The 21758-nt window shown below is 42.7% G+C and overlaps 1 protein-coding gene across 1 annotated transcript in view; it reads left to right on the top strand.

The window, feature by feature from the left end:
- FAM83F (family with sequence similarity 83 member F) overlaps positions 1-21400 on the top strand; it is a 36388-nt gene extending 14988 nt beyond the window's left edge. Inside the window, exons 3-5 of the mRNA XM_070756092.1 lie at positions 3107-3228; positions 9098-9786; positions 20887-21400. Coding sequence (XP_070612193.1) covers positions 3107-3228; positions 9098-9786; positions 20887-20951 — 876 coding nt within the window. The 3' untranslated portion in view covers positions 20952-21400. The remainder of the gene's footprint in view (positions 1-3106; positions 3229-9097; positions 9787-20886) is intronic.
- The last annotated feature ends 358 nt before the right edge of the window (positions 21401-21758 follow it).

Below are 21758 nucleotides of genomic sequence, written 5' to 3'. Positions count from 1 at the left end.
GATCATAATGGAAATAGTCTATTTGATTGCTAGGAAGTGGCAATGACATGATGGCACTTAATCAATCAATAATGGAAGAAGTTATTAAATGACCGACCCTCCCTTTTGATGTAGAGCACACCAAACCCGAATCACTGAATCTCCCTTAGCAAACCCAAAGACTATCTTTGATTACCCAGTCAAAAAAGTGATTGCCAGCCATGAAACCCGTTGCTTCTGATGGAATAAACAATACATGACTATGCTGCTGATTCCCAGCTTTTAGTTCAGGATATGAGCTGACTGAAAGTGGTGTCAACTTCAAAACGGATCAGGCCTGCCGCAGCCATCTTTCTGTTTCTCAGCTTCCCTCGCATATTGTGTGGCAAGCTGAGAAATAGAAAGATGGCTGCGGCAGGCCTGATCCGTTTCGAAGTTGACAGGATGCCCCTAGAAAGTGAGAAGCGCATGCACAGAAGCAAAAAAAGGGGGCAAAAATGTCCAAAGTCTCACCTGCACAAGCATCCTCGCGTGAGATATCGCTTTGGACACACTTGTCAGCTGCGCCCGTGCCAGGAATCCATATCGGTAGGAAAAAGTAAGTAACCCCTTCGCTGCTTGGGGTTCTAGTGAGGGAACAGCAGAATGGAGGTTGTTGATTGAATAACAACAGATCCCACTTCCTCTCACTCAGCCCCCGCCTTCCCCATATGTTTTTGGTTTTAATGTCTGATTTTAACTTTATGTTTTAACTGTTTATGTAACTGTAAGCCACCCAGAATTACCCTTTGACAGTGATGGCGAACCTTTTTTCCCTCGGGTGCCAAAAGAGCGTGTGCGTGCGCTTTGCGCAGGCACGAATGCCCACGCCCATAATTCAATGCCTGAGGAGGGTGAAAACAGCTTCCCTTGCCCCCCTGAGGCCTTCTGGAGGCTGGAAAGGGCGTTTCCCAATTTCTGGTGGGCCGGTTATGCTCGTGTTTCGCCCTCCCCAGGCTCCAAAGGCTCCCCGGAGCCAAGGGAGGGTAAAAATGCCCTCCCACACCCCCCCGGAGGCTCTCTGGAAGCCAAACACACCCTCCCAGTATCTCTGTGGGAGTCAAAAATCAGCTGGCCGTTGTTGGAACTGAGCTAGGGCAATGGCTGACGTGCCAGCAGATATGGCTCCGCATGCCACTTGTGGCATCCATGCCATAGGTTTGCCATCACTGCCCTATGATAATATGGGCAGCCAATAAATTTTATAAATAAATAAATTTAAGCCATGGACAGTTTGAAAATAGCAGCAACTACTTTTGCTTTGGTCCAGAAATGGACTAATAGCTACTGCAATGCTTTAAGCACAGGCAGAATATGCTCTGGTTGGTGTTTTTTTTTTAAACTTGGCTGCTCAGTTTTCTATCAACTAAACAACGCAATCCTATGTAGATTATATTACTGCAGTTAAATCTGGAGAGTAGTAGTGTGCACCACAGGTTTAAGATCATCATCTTCCAGATAAGGATGTCGTTGGCATATAAATTATAATTATTGAAAGATACTTTGGACCTTAGGCTCGATCTAGGAACCAAACATAGGCATTTAGGTCTAGAAATATTTGTAATTGTAAACCTGTTCTTTATGAGAAGATGGCATTTATTCAGAACAACCAAATTTAGTACTTTTCTGCCTAATTGCTTTTCACATCCTTACTTCATCTGAATTCAGTTTCAGATTATTCTCCCTCATCTAGCCATTTACTGAGTGCTGTAGATATTCAAGGAAGTACTGTTTCCTGAAGATATCACAGAGAAAAAGATATAGTGGCAGCAGTATATTGATAGCCTTTAGCTTCAAATCTCCTGATCATCTGGTTCTAGGTAGATACTGAAAGACGCTGCAAACAGAATGGAGCCCTTGGGGACACCATATAATAGTTCCTGTTTTGACGAAGAATAGTTTTTGATACTATCTGAAATGTATCTGACAGAGAGGAAGGGAAACACTTAAAATTGTGACTCCAGATATCAAACCTATCTGGTGGAATTATTATAGCTGAAAGAAGAATCAGAGCTAAGAGTCACTTTCCCCATGTCAGATCTCAGCCCATTCATTAGACTGGCAAGGGCCTTTTCTCTCCCTGTGTCTATCCTTAAGTCAGTTTCAAATGAGTAAAATAACTTACTTTCTCCAGTACTCCCTGTAATTGCGAAGCCACTATTCTCAATCATCTTGCCAAATAATAGTTACCGGTAGTTACATACTGGTCATATTTGCTTGTCTCTGAGGGTATCCAAAGCATACTTCAATGTCCCCTGGTGGGACCTAGGGGAAGAGCCTTCTCTCTGGTGGCTCCGGCCCTTTGGAACTAATTCCCTCCAGAGATTCACACTGCCCCTACCCTCCCCGCCTTCCGCAAGAGTCTAAAGACCCACCTTTGCCCACAGGCTTGGGAATGCTAAGACCAACATCTAGCCTAGGCCAACAAATGAATTTATGTCTGTTTGTCTGAACACAAGTGACTGGGTTTTTAAAAAAGATATTAGGGTTTTAATATGTTTTTTTTAAATTTAGATTTCTACATGTTATGTATTACTTTGTTGTAAGCCGCCGGAGTCCAAGGAATAGGGTAGCATAGAAATCAAATAGGTAGATAGGTAGGTTCGACTGAGATCGTAAGTCGAGGATTAACTATAAAGAGGAACCCTTCTTTCTTTCTTTCTTTCTTTCTTTCTTTCTTTCTCTTTCTTTCTTTCTTAAATTTGTATGCCACCCCACTCCGTAGACTTCTTCTCTTAGATCCTGCTCAAAAAGGTCAAACAGGTGTCATTATTTTTTACCTCTGTTGATGCTTTAGTCATTTATTTATTTATTATTTAGATTTGTATGCCGCCCCTCTCCGCAGACTCCGCATTACCTAAGTCAATATGATGTAATGATCAAGTGATAAGATTCAGAAAACTAATTCTGATAGATGGGTGTTTGGTGAATAGCCCTGTCTACAACAGCAGTCATTTTGTGAGCGTACTTACCATATTTCCCCCAAAACCTGAAATGTGCCTTCAACCCAAGATATTTGCTTATCTCTAATGTAAGAGATCATAACCTCCCTTTGTGCATTATTTAATGTGTCTTTTCTTTTTATCAGAATATCCGTGTACGCTGTGTGCCTGGAGTTGGGTACTCATTGGCATCAGGGAGGATCCGAGGCAATTTGGCCTCTCGTTTCTTAATGGTAGATGGTGAAAAAGTCCTCACTGGATCTTATAGGTATAAATGGCTTGCCTTCAGGAAACCAGAGCTTAAAACTAGATTTATGTTTAAACGTTTGAAATTTGGCATCTTCCATTTTCCCCTAAACTTTTAGCATTTAAAACCAGACAATTATCCATTTACTGGGGCTCAAAACAATATTTTGTCAGTATTTTTCCACCCTACTCTCCCTTTCTGAATTTTCCAGATGGCTTTCGGCTACAACTCTTATTTTTATCATCAACATTCTGTTTGATGCTGATTAGAGTTGAAATCCAATTCCATTGGTAGGATGTTGGATTGTGTACCCTGTGTTTCTTTTCTTAAGTCCTGACTGTGGACTTCTCATAGGCTGTTAGTTTTAATATATATTTATATTAATATATGTTAATATTTTCTTTTAAAATTTAAACTTTAATAAAAACTATTTCTTTTTTAAAAAAAATTAATCGGATTTATATGCTTACCCCTCTCTGAAGACTCAGGGTGGCTTACAACATGTAGGAAACAATATACATCCTAAATACAATTAATTAAAATTGATAACCTAAAAAAACTAAGAACCAGTTAAAATACTCTCATACCCATTCAGTCAACAAGTACACAATACAGTGATCCCCCGTTTATTGCGTCCCCAACCATTGCGAACAGGGTACTTCGCTATTTTTCAACCCGGAAGTCAAAAATACCATCTACGCATGCGTGCCGGGCACGCATGCGTAGATGGCAGCGGCTTCCCTGGGTCTTCCCCCTCTTGCTGGCGTCAGCGAGGAGTTTCCCCACCGCCCACGCAAACTCCTCGCTGCCGCCCGCCCTTCGCCCGCCCACGCCGTTCATTCTCGCCGCTTTTGAGCTGAGTCCGGGAGCGAATTCGCTTCCGGACTCAGCTCAAAACCGCCGATAGCAAGCGGCAAGGAACGGCTTGTCTCGGCGCTTTCGAGCTGTCAGCTGGAAAGCGCCGAGACAAGCCGTTCCTTGCCGCTTGCTATCGCCGGTTTTGAGCTGAGTCCGGAAGCGAATTCGCTTCCGGACTCAGCTCAAAACCGCCGATAGCAAGCGGCAAGGAACGGCTTGTCTCGGCGCTTTCGAGCTGTCAGCTCGAAAGCGCCGAGACAAGCCGTTCCTTGCCGCTTGCTATCGGCGCTTTTGAGCTGAGTCCGGAAGCGAATTCGCTTCCGGACTCAGCTCAAAAGCGCCGAGAGCCAGCGCCCCCCGGACCCCCAACCCGGGTTTGGGGGGCTGCTAGGAAGCCCTCCATGCCGGCGGCAAACAGCCGCCCCGCCCCCAATCTTCAGCTCCTCGCTAGCGCTGTGGGAGTAAAAACACCGTCTGCACATGCGCAGACGGTGTTTTTACTTCCGCATCGCTACTTCGCGAAAACCCGCTCGTTGCGGGGGCTCCTGGAACGGAACCCTCGCAACGAGCGGGGGATCACTGTACATTGATCGGCCAGCGGGTAGCATCTAATGACGCCAGGGCTGGCGACATAGATGAGTCTTCACACTCTTACGAAAGGAGAAAATCTCTTATGAGGAGAAAAGTAAACAGATATGTTAGATTTCTCTATATATGTTAAACTGAACACAAACTTTTCTGTAGAAAGTTCTGTTATGTACACCTGATATATACTAGCCACAACAGATATTAATCTACTGAAAAAGCTAAATAGGTACCATCTAGAAGAGCAACAGTCAATGTTAAGCGTGTCCCAGGTTAGAAAACAAAATTGAAAATTTGCAGCCAAATGTTTATTACAGAAGGCTGAAAAGCATTATCTGAGATTTTGGATGTTGATATTATTTGGATCCCGAACCAAACTTTAGAGGAGAAAATAAGTTTTTCGAATTCAACATCCCTAAATGTCTCCCTTGCTCTCAAACTACTTTGTGCACCATCTAGAGACCTTCAGTGGAGATGGGCAGTTTGTTTTAAAATTTGAAAAATCAGTAAAAAAGTAAAAACACTAAACAAAAGTTAATGTTAAAGAATTAATAAATAGTAAAATTTCAGAAGATTTAAATTTATTTATTTATTTATTCAATTTTTTTATGCCGCCCTTCTCCTTAATCTCAGGGCAGGACATGTTAGCAATAGCACTTTTTAACAGAGCCAGCATATTACCCCCGCAATCCTGGTCCTCATTTTACCCACCTTGGAAGGATGGAAGGCTGAGTCAACCTTGAGCGAGTGATGAGATTTGAACTGCAGACCTGCAGATCTAGCAGTCAGCTTTAGTGGCCTGCAGTACTGCACTCTACCCATTGCACCACCTCGGCTCGTATGTTCTCACTATTTTGAAATCTCACAAATTTTAGCCATTATTTTAAATTTCTAGGTATCCAAGCTCAGCTGGGATGTGGCTGCCTGAAAAGATTGTCAATCCATGCTGTAGAGCAGTTTCTCAACCTTGACAACTTTAAGACGTGGACTTCAATTCCTAGAATTCCATAGCCAGAATGGGGTTGAAGTCCACATACCTTAAAAGTTGCCAAGGTTAAGAAACAGTGCTGTAGAGATTAAAAACAAAACAAAAACCTATTGTCACACCTAGCATTATATTAAAGCCAATACAGTGGTACCTCTACCTAAGAATGCCTCTACTTAAGAACTTTTCTAGATAAGAACCAGGTGTTCAAGATTTTTTTGCCTCTTCTTAAGAATCATTTTCTACTTAAGAACCCAAGCCCGGAAAAATTTCCTAGGAAATTTGAGAGTGGTTTGAAGGCCTGGACAGTTTCCTGCCATTCCCCCTGGGTTTCTTTCTCTGGCGCAGTGTATGGGAGGGGAATCAAAAAAATCCAAAACTTTAAGGCTTTTTTTGTTAAAAAAGAGGGACTCTGAGGCAGCGAGGAGGAACAGGCGCCTCCCATACACCCAGCGCATGTTCCTTGCCGCCTCAGAGTCCCTCTTTTTTTAAAAAAAAACCCTTAAAGTTTTGAATTTTTTTGATTCCCCTCACCTCACCTACTTTCTTCGGCAGTGACTGTCCTCCTCTTCTTCCTCCTCCTCCTCCCACCCAAATTCCGAGCTTTTATTTCTTTCCTAATGGGTTTGTACGCATTATTTGCTTTTACATTGATTCTTATGGGAAAAATTGCTTCTACTTAAAAACTTTTCTACTTAAGAACCTGGTCACAGAACAAATTAAGTTCTTAAGTAGAGGTACCACTGTATTGCAAAAGGTGAGGGCAACGGTCCCCAATCCCTGGACCACAGCTCATTACTGGGCTGCAGCCTGATCAAAACCAGACCACGGGAGGGATGGGCAAGCACACAAGTGTGAAGCTCCACTTGCGCCAGCAGAGAGCACTTGCGCTAATAGAGCACCGTGTGTGTGCACAAGTACTCTGCTCAAGTGCCCTCCGCTTGTGTAAGTAGAGCTTTGTGCGTGACAGCACAAGTGCTTGCCGGCAGTTCGAGTAGAGCTTTATGCATGAGTGCAAGGACCCTCTGCTTGTGTGCAAAGCTCCATTAGCACAAGTGAAGAGTGTGCCTGCCACTCACACAAACGGAACTATGTGTGCGCATGCACCTGCCGTTCACACACCTTCTCCGCCCTGCACCGGGCCTGGTTGCCAAGCTGGAAAGGTTGGGTGACGGCTGGGTTAGGACATCGTTGGTGAAATATACTTTTATTAACCTTATAGCTAAAAGCACAGAAGATGGCATACAGTAAAAAAATCGCAATAATCTAAAATCACTGTTAAATAGCTGTTTAAAAATAACAGAAACTAAAACCCATGCAGGCATCACAAGAAGATTCAAAAATGCAATAAAAAATAAATTACTGAAAAATACAGAATAACAGAAGTGTAAAGACACTATACAGTGATACCTCATCTTACGAACCACTCGTCATATGAACTTTTCGAGATACAAACCCGGGGTTTAAGATTTCTTTGCCTCGTCTTAAAAACCCTTTCCATTTTACGAACCTGAGCCCGGGTCCATGGGCTCTCTTACTGCGCTTGCGCTCTCGTACTGCGCATGCGCTCTCTGACTGCCGAAGGGATTCCCCTGCCTTGTGACTGTCACCGCTGGGATTTCCCATTTACTTGCATCAGAATTCCCCGCCCCCTTTTGCTTGCACCTGAGGCAGGGAACGCCGGAGCTCCCCATTTCCCTGCCACTTTCCCCTCTAGCCCTCCGCTTCCTCTGCTCCCCACAGCCGCCCCATCCTGCTGCCAAAATCCCCCCTAGCCTGCCACTTCCTTTACCCCATCTCGCTGTTAAAATCGCCCCTCCAAAAGCTTCCTACACCACTCCAAATTGCCCCCAAAATTCCTCCCCCAAAAGCTTCCTATCTTGCCCCAAATTGCTCCAAAAATCGCCACTCCAAAGGCTTCCTACACCGTTCCAAATTGCCCCCAAAATCGCTCCCCCAAAAGCTTCCTAAGCCACCCCAAATCACTTCCAAAGTCTTCCAAACTCACCTCTCCTTTCAAATTGCCTCATTTCTCCTTGCTGCCTTTCTTTACTCCATTTGCCTTCGTAAGGACCTCGATTGGGGTGGCCTTACGAGGGGGTTGGAGTGGGGATTTTTGGAGCAATTTGGGGCAAGATAGGAAGCTTTTGGAGTGGCGATTTTGGGAGAGATTTGGGGGTGGCGATAGCCTTCGTTAGGACCTCCATTCCTTGCTTCTCCTCGCTGTCCGTCTCCACTCCGTTAGCCTTCACTTTTTTCCCCCGCCGCTTTTTTTTTAAAGTCTTAAAGTTTGGATTTTCCTAATGTGTTTGCATGCATTATTTGCTTTTACATTGATTCCTATGGGAGACAATGTTTTGTCTTACAAACTTTTCACCTTACGAACCTTGTCCCGGAACCAATTAAATTCGTAAGACAAGGTATCACTGTACTTGTCTTCCTGCTATCATATTCAATATCAACTTTCTTCAGTACAATCCCTTGGAAGGAATGAGGATTTAATAAGTGTCAAAGAAAAAAGGAAGAAGGAAGCAAAGTACACCATAAAGGCATTCTATTTTTGCATTTCCATCTTATATCAGGGGATTGGGGGGAGGGGAGCTTTTTGTCCATGGATTATTCCTGGTAGTGAGTTTACATACACTAATTTGAATGCCATATATCTATTCTTATAAAATATTGCCTGTGATTCTTTTGATAAGAAATAAAAAATCCAGTTTTTTCCTAAGTACAATGGTAGCTCTACTTACAAACTTAATTAGTTCCATGACCAGGTTCTTAAGTAGAAAAGTGTGTAAGAAGAAGCAATTTTTCCCATAGGAATCAATGTAAAAGCAAATAATGCGTGCGATTGGGGAAACCACAGGGAGGGTGGAGACACTATTTCCTCCCAGGAGATTCCTAGAGAGGCCCCACGGAGGCTTCTCCCTGCCTTTTCCGGCCCTGTTTCCTCCAAGAAGATTCCTAAAGAGGCCCCACAGAGGCTTCTCCCCGCCTCTTCCGGCCCTGTTTCCTCCCAGGAGATTCCTAGAGAGGCCCCCCAGAGGCTTCTCCCCGCCTTTTCCGGCCCTTTTTCCTCCAAGAAGATTCCTAAAGAGGCCCCACAGAGGCTTCTCCCCGCCTCTTCCGGCCCTGTTTCCTCCCAGGAGATTCCTAGAGAGGCCCCAAGGAGGCTTCTCCCAACCTTTTCCGGTTACAGTTTCGGAGGGTCAGGTTTGTAAGTGGAAAATGGTTCTTGAGAAGAGGCAAAAAAATCTTGAACACACGGTTCTTATCTAGAAAAGTTCATGAGTAGAGGCGTTCTTAGGTAGAGGTACCACTGTACTCGATTGGGTCAAATCAATTAAAATATTATGTATTTCTGAATAGCAAGAGGTTAAAGTTTTAGAAAATAGTGATTGCTGACTGCAGTTTTTTTCCCCTGACAAGCAAAAGACTGATCGCTTTCCTCCTGTTTTACAGTTTCACTTGGACTTCATCCCACATAAACCGAAATATTCTTTTGTGCCTAAGTGGGCAGCACGTTGAAATCTTTGACACTGAGTTCCGTGAGCTCTACGCCATCTCAGAGGAGGTTAATCTTTACAAGGAGTTGAACATTCCCTGTCCTTTCAGTCATGGTTACGGGCATCTCAATTTTTCTTCTTCTACTGTGGCCCGGAAAGCTATCAACCCAAAATATGGACTGGTGATAGGTATTCCTCCAGGTGAAATGATGCGCCATCAGAAGGACCAGTCGCAAGAGAAACTGGAAGGAAGAGAAGAACAAAACGGATCAAATAAACGGCTGGATAGTTTTCTTAATGATCTTATAACAGTCAAGCAGGTGCTGCCCAATATAGAACCTCCACTTGAGAATTTGAGCACAGCAGAACCTCAGAGGTTATTTTCCCGATTCCACTTAGACCTGAAATCTAAATCTAAATCCAGAGAGTCTGTCTGTGACCGTAGGAAGGATGAATTTGCCGATAGGGAAGTCAGTTTCAAACAAAGCAAGCGGTTTGGCCCTGGATTTTTCAGAAGGGCCAAGCGACCTCCACCTTTGAATGCTGAAGCCAATTCTGCTACTAGTGAGACAGCTGAAGATTTAATGGGTGTGAAGATGCCAAAGGAATGCAACGCCAGTTTTCGTAGCACTGGAGACAATTCAGGTAAATTTTCCTGGAAAATATTCTCATTTGTTTTGTTTCTATCAATGAATGCACATCACACAGTTAGGTTCTATTTTTAAAAGATATACAATTTCCTTCTTTTCTCCTTCTCTCCTATCCTTTATTTTTCTGAATTGATCTTACTGAACAGTAAGAATTCAAAGGGAAGTTGGTATGTGAAAGTATATTTTATAAGCCTGGCATTATGTGTCTGACCTCATTCAGTAACATTGCTTATAGGGGAATAGGACAGAAGCTAAATACAGTGATCCCTCGATTAGCACGGTCTCGATTAGTGCGAAACGCTACAACACGGTTTTTCAAAAAATATTAATTAAAAAATACTCCACGGTTTTTTTGCTATACCACGGTTTTTCCCACCCGATGACGTCATACGTCATCACCAAGAGTCACTTCTCTGTCTCTTTCTCTTTCTTTCCTGTCATTCTCTGCTTCAATCATTTTCTCATTTCTCTTTTTTTCTCCCCTTTTTTCTATCATTTCTCTCTCTCTTTCTTCCTCTCTCACACTCTCTTCCTCCCTCTCTCATCTCTTTCTTTCCTTCTCTCTCTTTCCTTCTCTCTCCCCCCCTCCACTTGCCCATGAGAAGAAAAAAAGCAACCTCTGCCGGGCAGCTCCCCTTGTGCCCCCGCTTTGTGCCTGCCTCTTGTCCCTCTCTTTTGGGGATTTTTTTTTCTTTTCTGTCTGAGTGCGTCTGTGTGAGCGCGAGAGAGGGAGTGCGTGTATGTGTGTGTGTGTGTCTGTTGCGGCTTGGGCTGGTCGGCCTCAGAGGCGGGAGAAGGCGAAGAGTTAGCAAGCGGGGAACCCGGCGGGGTGGATGGCGGCGGCGTGTGTGTGTGTGGTGGCCGCCTTCAGCTTGGGGTCACCGCCGGCGTGCTCGAAGGACGCGCCGCCGCCCGCCTTGGAGCCCTCGAAAGCCTCGTCGTCTTCTGTGCTCTGCTCGCCGCTGCTCTCCAAGAGGGGCGCAGCGGCTGGGAGCGCGTGCCTTTTCTCCCCTGCGTGGATCCTGGCTAGCCGTCGCACCTCTCTTGAAGATGGGGAGCCTGGCGACGCGCTGTTTTCCCCCACCGAGGACAATCGGGGTAAACTCTTTTGGTTGGGAACCAACCGGCCCGGTGCTCTTTTGGCTCTCTTGAGGTTTCCCCTTTGCCTGGGCAGCAGGAAGACCCAGGGAAGGTTCCTTTGGCCGCCCAACAGCTGATCTGCTCCGCAGCGCGGCAGCAGCGAGGATCCGAAGATGGGGCTTCCCCTTTGCCTGGGCAACGGGGAAACTCCATCTTCGGCTCCTCGCTGCTTCCGCGCTGCGGAGCAGATCAGCTGTTGGGCGGCCAAAGGAACCTTCCCTGGGTCTTCCCCGCTGCCCACACGCAAACTCCACCATCTGCGCATGTGCGGCCATGGAAAAAAAAGGGCGCGCATGCGCAGATGGTGTTTTTACTTCCGCACCACTATAACACGGAAAATCGATTAGCGCGGGAGGTCTTGGAACGTAACCCCCGCGCTAATCGAGGGATCACTGTACAATAGCTATCCTTTTGGTTTTAAGAAAGAAATAGATGATCATCTAGAGCAGGGTTGTCAAACTCAAAGCCCACGGCCTGCTTCTGGCCCGCGGGGTGCTTAGGTCTGATCCATCGGGCTACCAGCAAAAACAGATCTCAGGAGGGTCTTGCACCTCTCTAACTTCTAGTTTGGTTCTGCAACCCAACAAGACCGACACAGACTTCAGAGGATAATCAGAACTGCAGAAAAAAACTATTGCTGCCAACCTGCCTTCCATTGAGGACCCGTATACTGCACGAGTCAAAAAGAGGGCAGGGAAAATATTTACTGACCCCTCGCATCCTGAACATAAACTGTTTCAACTCCTACCCTCAAAATATCGCTACAGAGCACTGGACACCAAGACAACTAGATACAAGAACAGTGTTTTCCGCGAATGCCATCACTCTGCTAAACAAATTTATTTATTATTTATTAATCAGATTTGTATGCCGCCCCTCTCCGCAGACTCGGGGCGGCTAACAGCAGTAATAATACAATGTAAACAAATCTAATATTTAAGTTAATTTAAAAACCCCAATTTAGAAACCAATCATAAATACTGACATACCATGCATAAATTTTATAAGCCTAGGGGGAGGGAAAGTCTCAATTCCCCCATGTCTGACGACAGAAGTGGGTTTTAAGGAGCTTACGAAAGGCAAGGAGGGTGGGAGCAACTCTGATATCTGGGGGGAGTTGGTTCCAAAGGGTCGGGGCCACCACAGAGAAAGCTCTTCCCCTGGGTCCTGCCAAATGACACTGTTTAGTTGACGGGACCTGGAGAAGGCCAACTCTGTGGGACCTAACTGGTCGCTGGGATTCGTGCGGCAGAAGACGGTCCCGGAGATATTCTGGTCCGGTGCCATGAAGGGCTTTATAGGTCATAACCAACACTTTGAATTGTGACCAGAAACTGATCGGCAACCAATGCAGACTGCGGAGTGTTGGTGTGACATGGGCGTATTTAGGAAAGCCCATGATAGCTCTCGCAGCTGCAAAATAATTCCCTCAACACTGTCAAACTTTTTACTAAGTCTGCACTTCTATTTCTACTAATTTTTCCTCATCATTCCTATCATCCTTTTCCTCCCACTTAGGACTGTATGACTGTAACTTGTTGCTTGTATCCTAAGATTTGTATTAATATTGCTTGTTTCTTCATTGCTTGTTTGACCCCTATGACAATCATTAAGTGTTGTACCACATGATTCTTGACAGATGTATCTTTTTCTTATGAACACTGAGATCATATGCACCAAGACAAATTCCTTGTGTGTCCGATCACACTTGGCCAATAAAGAATTTTATTTTTTGTGGCAGAGCGCTCAGCCACCATAGGTGCCAACCATGAGTTATGTTGAGCTGGCCATGCCCATCCCAGCCCCTTGAGGTCAAACACAATACTGAGCAGCCCTCAATGAAATTGTGTTTGACATCCCTGATCTAGAGTTCTGTGAATAGAAATCATATAGTATACAGTATATATATCCTTAAACTGCTGTAAAGGACTTCAGGTAGAATTGCTGATGCAGATTTTGGAGTTATTGGCATTCAGGAAATGCCTTGAGGTACTGCAGCTGAATTTTAAATACAGTAAGACCTCACCTATCGCTGGTGCTACGTTCCAGACCCGGCCGCGATAGGTGAAATCCGCGATGGGGAATTTATCGACTGATAGTACTTATTTAAGTATTTATATTGTAATTGTTTGGTAAGTTTTCATTGTTTTAAGTGTTTATAAACCCTTCCCACACAGTATTTATTTTAGATACAGTATTTAAATACAGTATTTACAATTTTAGATATTTTTTTTTAAAAAAAACCTGCCGATTGAGTTCGGCGGGCTGTTTAAATCTGCCGATCGACTTCCTCAGAAACCCGCGAACCAGCGAAGATCCGCGAATGATTTTTCTCATTAATATTTCTTGAAAACCCGTGATGAAGTGAAGCCGCAGTAGGTGAAGCGCGGTATAGCGAGGGACTACTGTAGATTCATTTTTTCTTATTTAAGTCTTCTGCTTTCTTAGACCCAAAAGTGTGAATAAGATAATTTTGGCTTCTTTATCCATTATTAATGGTAAAAACATTACATAGGATTAAGAACAAAATAAACAAGATAAATCAAGGCAGGTTCACACCTGTGGAAACTGTAACTCTCATCCATTTTATCCCATGATGAATAGACTCCACAGAAATCAAATCTTCTTTTTGTTGTTCTATTGTGTGTAGTGGCTTGGGGAAGATAAAAATAATACTAGAAAAGATTATTTTTATCTTTTCAGTTTTCCACACTCTAATACAGATGTGATAATTTCCTTCCTAAGTGTCAAAGAATTTGTGTGAGGAGACAAAAAGCAATGAAGTCACAAATGAGCTACCTGTAGTAGCTAGCTAGTAATATATTAGCTTTTGCAAAAATCTTGGAAGTGACCTATGGAACCTCTTGATCACATTTAAATTCTAGGGCTACAAAAGAAGCAATTTGGCTAATCTCATATCTGAACACAATCTGCTGCTATATTTTTATTACTAATATTCAGAGACATCTATCTCCACTATGGAAGGCAATTGTTAAATTATCATGACTGATAGCCATGGATATTTTATCCTTCATTAAATATTTCTTCTTCCTTCTTAACAATTAGTTGCTAATTGTTAATTTTAGAAGTGAACTAAAGTATAATTTCACAAAGGCTTGTGACTTCTAGTCCTTTACAGCAGCAATAAACCAATGTGTTTTACATAAAAGTTGCCTTATCCAAAATTTTAATACAAAGGTTTAAGATTCTCAGCTCAGTTTAGATATGGTACTGAAGATGTGAATGTCTTCAGTCTCATATGAGGTGACATTCTATATATTTTTCATTCTGAAGGGGTATTTTTGCCTGTACAACTCTGTAATAAATGAGAAGTTATATTTGATTCATCTGAAGTGGACATATCTATATAGCCTACTTTACAAAATATAATTGATGGAAATATGAAGAACCATTTTCTGATATTAAAAATATCAATGATATGTATGGGAGGCAGCAGATTCAGATAATTAAAAAATAGACAAGGGGTTAAAGTTCCATTTACATTTCACAGCTTATTGTTGTATGGAAAATATTATTAAAACATCAGTAAGTTGCAGAGTTTATGTTACAGCTGACTGCTGTTAAGGCCCCTTTTGCAGATTGACAGTCTATCTTGTTTGACTAGAAATCTTTATAGCACAAACTGCAGAGTTTTTTAAGTGAAAGTGTTTTGTTTAATTGACCAGAGAGCATGTAGCAACCTCTAGTGACAGAATTACAAAATAACAGGGACTATGTCCCTATGTCTGCTTAGCTTTCCTGATATTTGTTTTTGATATCTATCAGATAAGATATAGTGCTTTATATCCAACCTTGTCTAATTGGGGCTCAGTAAGAAAATTTCAGGAACTACTAGGTCTAAACTAAACTGGGAAGCAGAAAAACATCCAGGGAAAAGTCAGGGCCAAATTATTTCCATATTGTTGCCAGATAAAATACATGGTTATGTCCACAAAGGAACCAGTGGTCAGCTTGAATGAGGTATCCATGAACTGGTATTATTTTCAATGCTAGTATCTAGTGGCTACATTTGTGTAATAGCATCAGTGATTAATAAAATATGTTGATCTAAAACTTAAAGATCAGTGGTAGTTGCCCAGAATAGCTGAAAACATTGTAGGAGTCTAACAGCTGAATACTAACACAGCAAGATATTTTTACTCATCTTTGATTACAATACTGTACTCAAAAGACAATGATTTTCTTTTAGAGGTCACAACGTTGCTTGACCAACAATTAATAGCATTTAGGGTTATATATGTTTCATAGTGCTTTACAGCCTTCTCTAAGCAGTCAGCAACACTCTGCCCCCAACATTCTGGCTCCTCAATTTATCCACCTTGGAAGAATAGAAGGCTGAGCGAGTCAACCTTGCACCTGGTGAGATTCGGTCTGCCAAACTGCTGGCAGCTGGTGATCAGCAGAAGTAGCATGCAGTACTACACTCTAACCACTACGCCACTGTGGCTCTTAAATTGGAATCTTAGATGAAAATACCTTATGCAGAGTATGGACTTACTTCACCCTTGCCAATTTAGTGTCTCCCCTCCAATGTGTTAATTTCAGCTTCATTAATTCCTTGACCTTTCCAAGGTCAAAACAGCAAGCAAAACATTACTTGGAATGAGGTCCAAGACAAAGCCCTAAAAATATGTAGGAGTCTTACTTAACAATTGAATACTAACACAGCTAGATATTTTTATTCATTTTTATTCACCAAGAGCTGTGATGGTGCAGGGGTTAGAATGCAGTACTACAGACTACTTCTGCTGACTGTCGGCTCCCAACAGTTTGGCAGTTGAATGCTCACCGGCTCAAGGTTGACTCAGCCTTCCAATCTTCCGTAATCGGTAAAATGACCTAGATTGTTGAGGGCAACTAACTGAATCGCTTACAGAGGGCTGTAAAGCCCTGTGAAGCAATATGTTAAGTCTAAGCTATAAGGTCAAGCAAGTGGTCCAAAGTCAGAGTCAAAGGATACAAGAATTAGTATCTAATGGCATGCAATTTGGCTTGGGGTTACTGTTCTACTTAAGTGGAACAAATCTGGGTGTTGCTCATTATTTGGAAGATGCAATTCCATTTTTACATGGAAATTTGCAAAGTACTTTTGCTCTTCTTTGCTTTGTGAGCTCTTTCACTGGGTGGAAATAGTAGCTAAGACTCCTCAACTTCAGAGACCAATGGCAGGTGTTCCTGTTGATTACCAGACAATCCCAATTCAAATGCCTGTAGGTTCTAAGGCAGGGGCCCATCCATTAACTCTATAGCAGGCAGCTAGCCTGAGCTCACTGTGATAGTCCATGTTTATTTATTGGATTAATTTATTTATTGGATATATATGCCGCCCCTCTCCGAAAACTCGGGGCGGCTAACAGCAATCATAAACAGTGTACAATAATAATCCAATATGGTCAACAATTGGGAAAAGGTGATTCTTGTTTTTCACAAGAAGTACTATACAGTCATTGCAGTATTTTGTCTACAGGTACTCCTCAACTTACAATCATTAATTAAGTGACTGAAGTTACAACAGTCCTGAAGAGGTGACTTATGACTGTTTTTCACTCTTATTACTATGGTAGCATCTCTATGGTCACATGATGAAAATTCAGATGCTTGGCAGTTGGCATGTATTTGACAGCTGCAGTGTCTTAGGGTCATATGCCTTGGCCATAAAAGTCCAATCAATCAATCAATCAATCAATCAATCAATCAATCAATAAGATCACTTTCTGCAACATTCTGACAAGCAACGTCAGTGGGGAAATCCAATTCACTTAACAACCATGTTACTAAGTTAACAACTGCAGGGATTCACTTTAACTACTGTGGCATAAAATAGGGTAAAACTCACTTAACAACTGTCTTGCTTAGCCATGGAAATTTTGGTCTCAATTGTGGACAAAAGTTGAGGATTGTATTGTTAGTTCAAGACTATGAGGGAAGCTGAAATTGAAAACCTCTGAATATAATCAGATTGGCAGTGTTTTATTGTAACTGACAGATGCTGTGCAAAGCTCTTCAGCTAAGATATTATCCATTAACAAATCCTTTTAACTGGACATCCCAGGGAAGTGATTTAGCCACTCTGCTTGTTTAAACATTCATCTATGATTCTTCCCCATCACTGGAGTGCCAATAAGTCAGAAAACTAATTAGCTGGATATACTAGTGGATAACAATATAAATCACAGATGGGATGCAGAATAATTTAAGATTTATTATTTAGAGTGTGGAAATGGCAAATGAGGAAAACAGTAAAACATCTGTTTCTTTTCTCTACTTTGATTTTTCTGAAAATAATTTTAAAAGATTTTGCTTTTAGCATTTACCTAGTTAGTCCCCAAGAACAACTCTGAAATGTAAAAAAAAAAAATCTTATTAAAAGAATTGGCCCAATTTGTTATCTTTAGTGACCAAGAAAATAAAACTACTCCTTACATAAACAAAACCTATTGGTCTGGCAATTTAATCTTATTTAAGTAGTAAGATTAACCACCATTCTATACTGAGAATATAGACTAATTTGAATGTTACATACAGCTCTGTTCTCTGGTCTCTATTACCTTACAGCATCACTCTACAACTCTAGAGAGGGCCTTTCCAAGTACAGTGATCCCTCGAGTATCGCGAGGGTTACGTTCCAAGACCCCTCGCGATACTCGATTTTTCGCGATATAGTGGTGCGGAAGTAAAAACACCATCCGCGCATGCGCGCCCTTTTTCCATGGCCGCGCATGCGCAGATGGTGGAGTTTGCGTGGGCGGCGGGGAAGACCCAGGGAAGGTTTCTTTGGCCGCCCAGCAGCTGATCTGCTCGGCAGCGCCGCAGCAGCGAGGAGCCGAAGATCGGGGTTTCCCCGCCGCCCACGCAAAGGGGAAACCCCGATCTTCGGCTCCTCGCTGCTGCCCGCCCGCCGCCCGCCCGCCGCCCTCCGCTCGAGAGCAAGAGGGGGAGAGATAGAGAAAGAGAGAGAAGGAAAGAAAGAGATGAGAGAGGGAGGAAGAGAGTGTGAGAGAGGAAGAAGCAAGATAGAGAAAGAGAGAGAAAGAAAGATGAGAAAGGAAGAGAGCGACGTCATCGGGTGGGAAAAATCGCGATATAGCGTTTCGCGAAGATCGAGATCGCAAAAATCGAGGGATCACTGTAACACCCTTGCCTTCTCTGTTGTAGCACCTGCCCTCTGCATCCCCCATATGTTCAAACTGCCGTTACTGGGCTATTGTTTAAGGACCTGTGCAAGTCTTTAAATAAGCCTTGTAAAGTTGGGTTTTCCCTTTAAGCTCAGGGATAGGTTAGGTCAGTGATGGCAGACCTATAGCACAGGTGCCACAAGTGGCACGCAGAGCCATATTTTACCAGAGCTTACAAAACTTTTGCCAGACCCATCCTCGAATACAGCTCATCTGTTTGGAACCCATACCACATCTTGGACATTAACACCCTTGAAAATGTCCAAAGATACTTCACCAGAAGAGCCCTTCACTCCTCCACTCGAAATAGAATACCCTACGAGACTAGACTGACAATCCTGGGTCTTGAAAGCTTAGAACTATGACGCTTCAAACATGATCTAAGTATCGCCCACAAGATCATATGCTGCAACGTCCTGCCTGTCAACGATTACCTCAGCTTCAACTGCAACAACACAAGAGCACGCAACAGATTCAAGTTTAATATTAACTGCTCTAAACTTGACTGTAAAAAATACAACTTTAGTAATAGTTGTTGAAGCGTGGAACTCATTACTGGACTCTGTAATATCATCCCCTAACCCCCAACATTTTTCCTTTAGACTGTCCACGGTTGTCCTATCCAGATTCCTAAGAGGTCAGTAGGGGCATGTATCAGTGCACTAATGTGCCTTCCGACCTCTGTCCTATTGTCTCTCCTATACCTCACATATCTGCTCTTCTATACCTATACCTTTTCTTCTGTTTTCCAGTTGATATATTTTTATTCCTATACTCTCCCCTCTTTTCTTCCTCTAACATATTTTACTTGAAGATATCCTCTATTACCTCCATTGTGTATTATTGTATATTGCAGTGTTTCCCAACCTTGGCAACTTGAAGATATCTGGACTTCAACTCCCAGAATTCGCTGGCTGGGGAATTCTGGGAGTTGAAGTCCAAATATCTTCAAGCTGCCAAGGTTGGGCAACACTGGTGTATTGGACAAAATGAAGAAATAAATAAAAATAAATATCTGCTGGCACCTGAGATGTTACCTAACTCAGCTACAATGTGCATGTGGGTGCTGGCCAGCTGATTTTTGGCTCACCCAGAGGCCCCAGGAAGGCATTTTTGCCTTCTGGAGAATCTCTGGGGGGCTCAGGGAGAGCATTTTTGCCTCTGGAGCCTGGGGAGGGTGAAAAATGGGCCTACTGGGCTCATCAAAGTTTAGGAAATGGGCTATTTCAGCCACCAGAGAGCCTCCGGGGGGGGGGATGGGGAGGCCATTTTTGTCATCCCCAGGCACTGAATTATGGATGTGGGCACTCATGCATGCACGATAGCACACACACACACACACACACACGTACTTTAGGCACCCGAGGAAAAAAAGGTTCGCCATCACTGGGTTAGGACCTGTCCATCCAGATCATACCTCCAGAACCGCCTTCTACTGCACGAATCCCAGCGGCCAATAAGGTCTCACAGAGTTGGCCTTCTCCGGGTCCTGTCGACTAAACAATGTTGTTTGGCGGACCCCAGGGGAAGAGCCTTCTCTGTGGCGGCCCCGGCCCTCTGGAATCAACTCCCCCCAGAGATTAGAACTGCCCCTCCTTGTCTTTCGCAAATTACTTAAAACCCACCTGTATCGCCAGGCATGGGGGAATTGAGACATCTCCCTCAGGCTTTTATATTTCATGTTTGGTATGTGTGTGCTGCATGGTTTTAAATGATGGGGTTTTATATGTTTTTAATATTAGATTTGTTTCATTGTAATATTGTTTTATTATTGTTGTGAGCCGCCCCGAGTCTTCGGAGAGGGGCAGCATACAAATCTAATAATAAATTATTATTATTATTATTATTATTATTATCATCATCATCATCATCATATTATGACATTTTTATGATGCATGTTTGTTCATATGGCTTTAGTTTTGATTGCAGAAATGTGGTTTTACTCATTCGGTTCCCACAGCCGTTGCTAAGTTAAGCAGCCTTACACATCTACATTGTAAAGAAATAAACAAATCTGGTCTTTAGGCTTTTCAAGGAAGTGCTGCAATGCAGCAGTTGTGGCATTACTGTCACATGAACAGCTTGCTGAATGTGTGGCTCAGGCTTCACCGCCTCTCTTCCTTCCTGCTTGCTCAGTCGGGGGCCTTTCCCAGCACCAATGCCTGTGACTTACTTGTAGGGAATAATTAGGCAAAATTGTTGGCAGCAATAAGCAAGCATCACAGTTGCTGGGGCAACAGCTCTAGAGGAAAGCAACAGCCTGGGGGTGATCTTAGGTGGAACTAATGTGGGTGGGCTGCTGTTGTCTTTTCTAGGTTTGTTCGGCTAGCAAACCCAAGATATCCAGGGAGAAACGAAAGGTGTTGAGAGGACCTTGTTGAGGGGACATCAGGTTGAAAAAGTTTGGCTTATGTTTTAAAATAACTCTTCATTACCAGAAAATTATATACTCCTTATAGATAAGAATATTTAGTTCTTATTCATTAAAGAGCCTGAAAGATACTTACAGTTCCCATCATATTTTGAAGGTTTTTCAATATGTATTCATGTACAAATTAGGAATAGCTGCAAGAAAGATGCTCAATAGTGAAAGTGTTTTGAGTTTGTTTCTCTTACAACTAGGTCAGGAATGCCTGAGCAGAAACAAAAAGTGAGAATCCTGCCTATATGATTTATGATAGCAAAATATCAATATTTTCTTTTAAAAATATATGTACGTCTATTTTTAATAAACTTGGTTTATATATTTTCTATTTCAGGTAATAGGAGTCCAAGTTCTCTCCCAGGGGGAAAAAATAAACAGTCAGTCTGTGTGGTCTCATGACTGAAGAAAAACTATGGGAAAATTAGAATTCAAAAGGCATCTACTGGAATATACAATAAGTGCATTCTTTTAAACTTTCAGTCTGACATCCTCACAATGCTGCATGTAACCACTGCAGTTTCAAAGACAAAGCTGGCATTGCCAGTTAAAGCACACCTACTGGGTAAAAGTATGTTCTGGAATATCCTTGCATAATGGTAGCAATACTTTTTTTAAAAAGCATGACAACTGCATTTTGGATTTAAATCTGTTGCAATGTAGCTGTTGAAGAGTTGGGTGGCCTTATAAATGTCTAAATGAATAACATGTCAAGGTGCTTTTCCTTCTTTTAGTGATGTTTTAGTTTGTCAGGCTTCATATTTAAAAGAATGTGGTTGATAACCGCATTGTATGAACTCTGGGATAGAAAATTAATGAAACTAGTTTGAATAAAATATTTTTTAAATGTATAACATTTCTAGTTATGTTTTCTTAATTATTTATTAAAACGTCTGTTCTGTTTTTCAATAATATTATTGTATGGATAGTGAGCCTTCCTAAGAATACCGTGCTCAAAGTAGCAGAGTAGCAGATGGACCTACATGTACAGGTTTGAGGCTATTAATGAGAGAGAAATGCAACAATGAAATTACGGTACAAATTCTTTTCGTTCTATGTAGAACTTGACTGGTAAGCCAACACAGGTAAAGTAAAGGTTCCCCCGCATATGTGTGCTGGTCATTTCTGGCTCTAGGGATGGTGCTCATCTCCGTTTCGGAGCCGAAGAGCCAGCGCTGTCTGAAGACGTCTCTGTGGTCATGTGGGCCA

Source organism: Erythrolamprus reginae, chromosome 6 (assembly GCF_031021105.1).
Source record: "Erythrolamprus reginae isolate rEryReg1 chromosome 6, rEryReg1.hap1, whole genome shotgun sequence".
Taxonomy (NCBI): Eukaryota; Metazoa; Chordata; class Lepidosauria; order Squamata; family Dipsadidae; genus Erythrolamprus; species Erythrolamprus reginae.
Note: the sequence above shows the minus strand (reverse complement) of the source record. Positions and strands in the feature narration are given on the sequence as shown.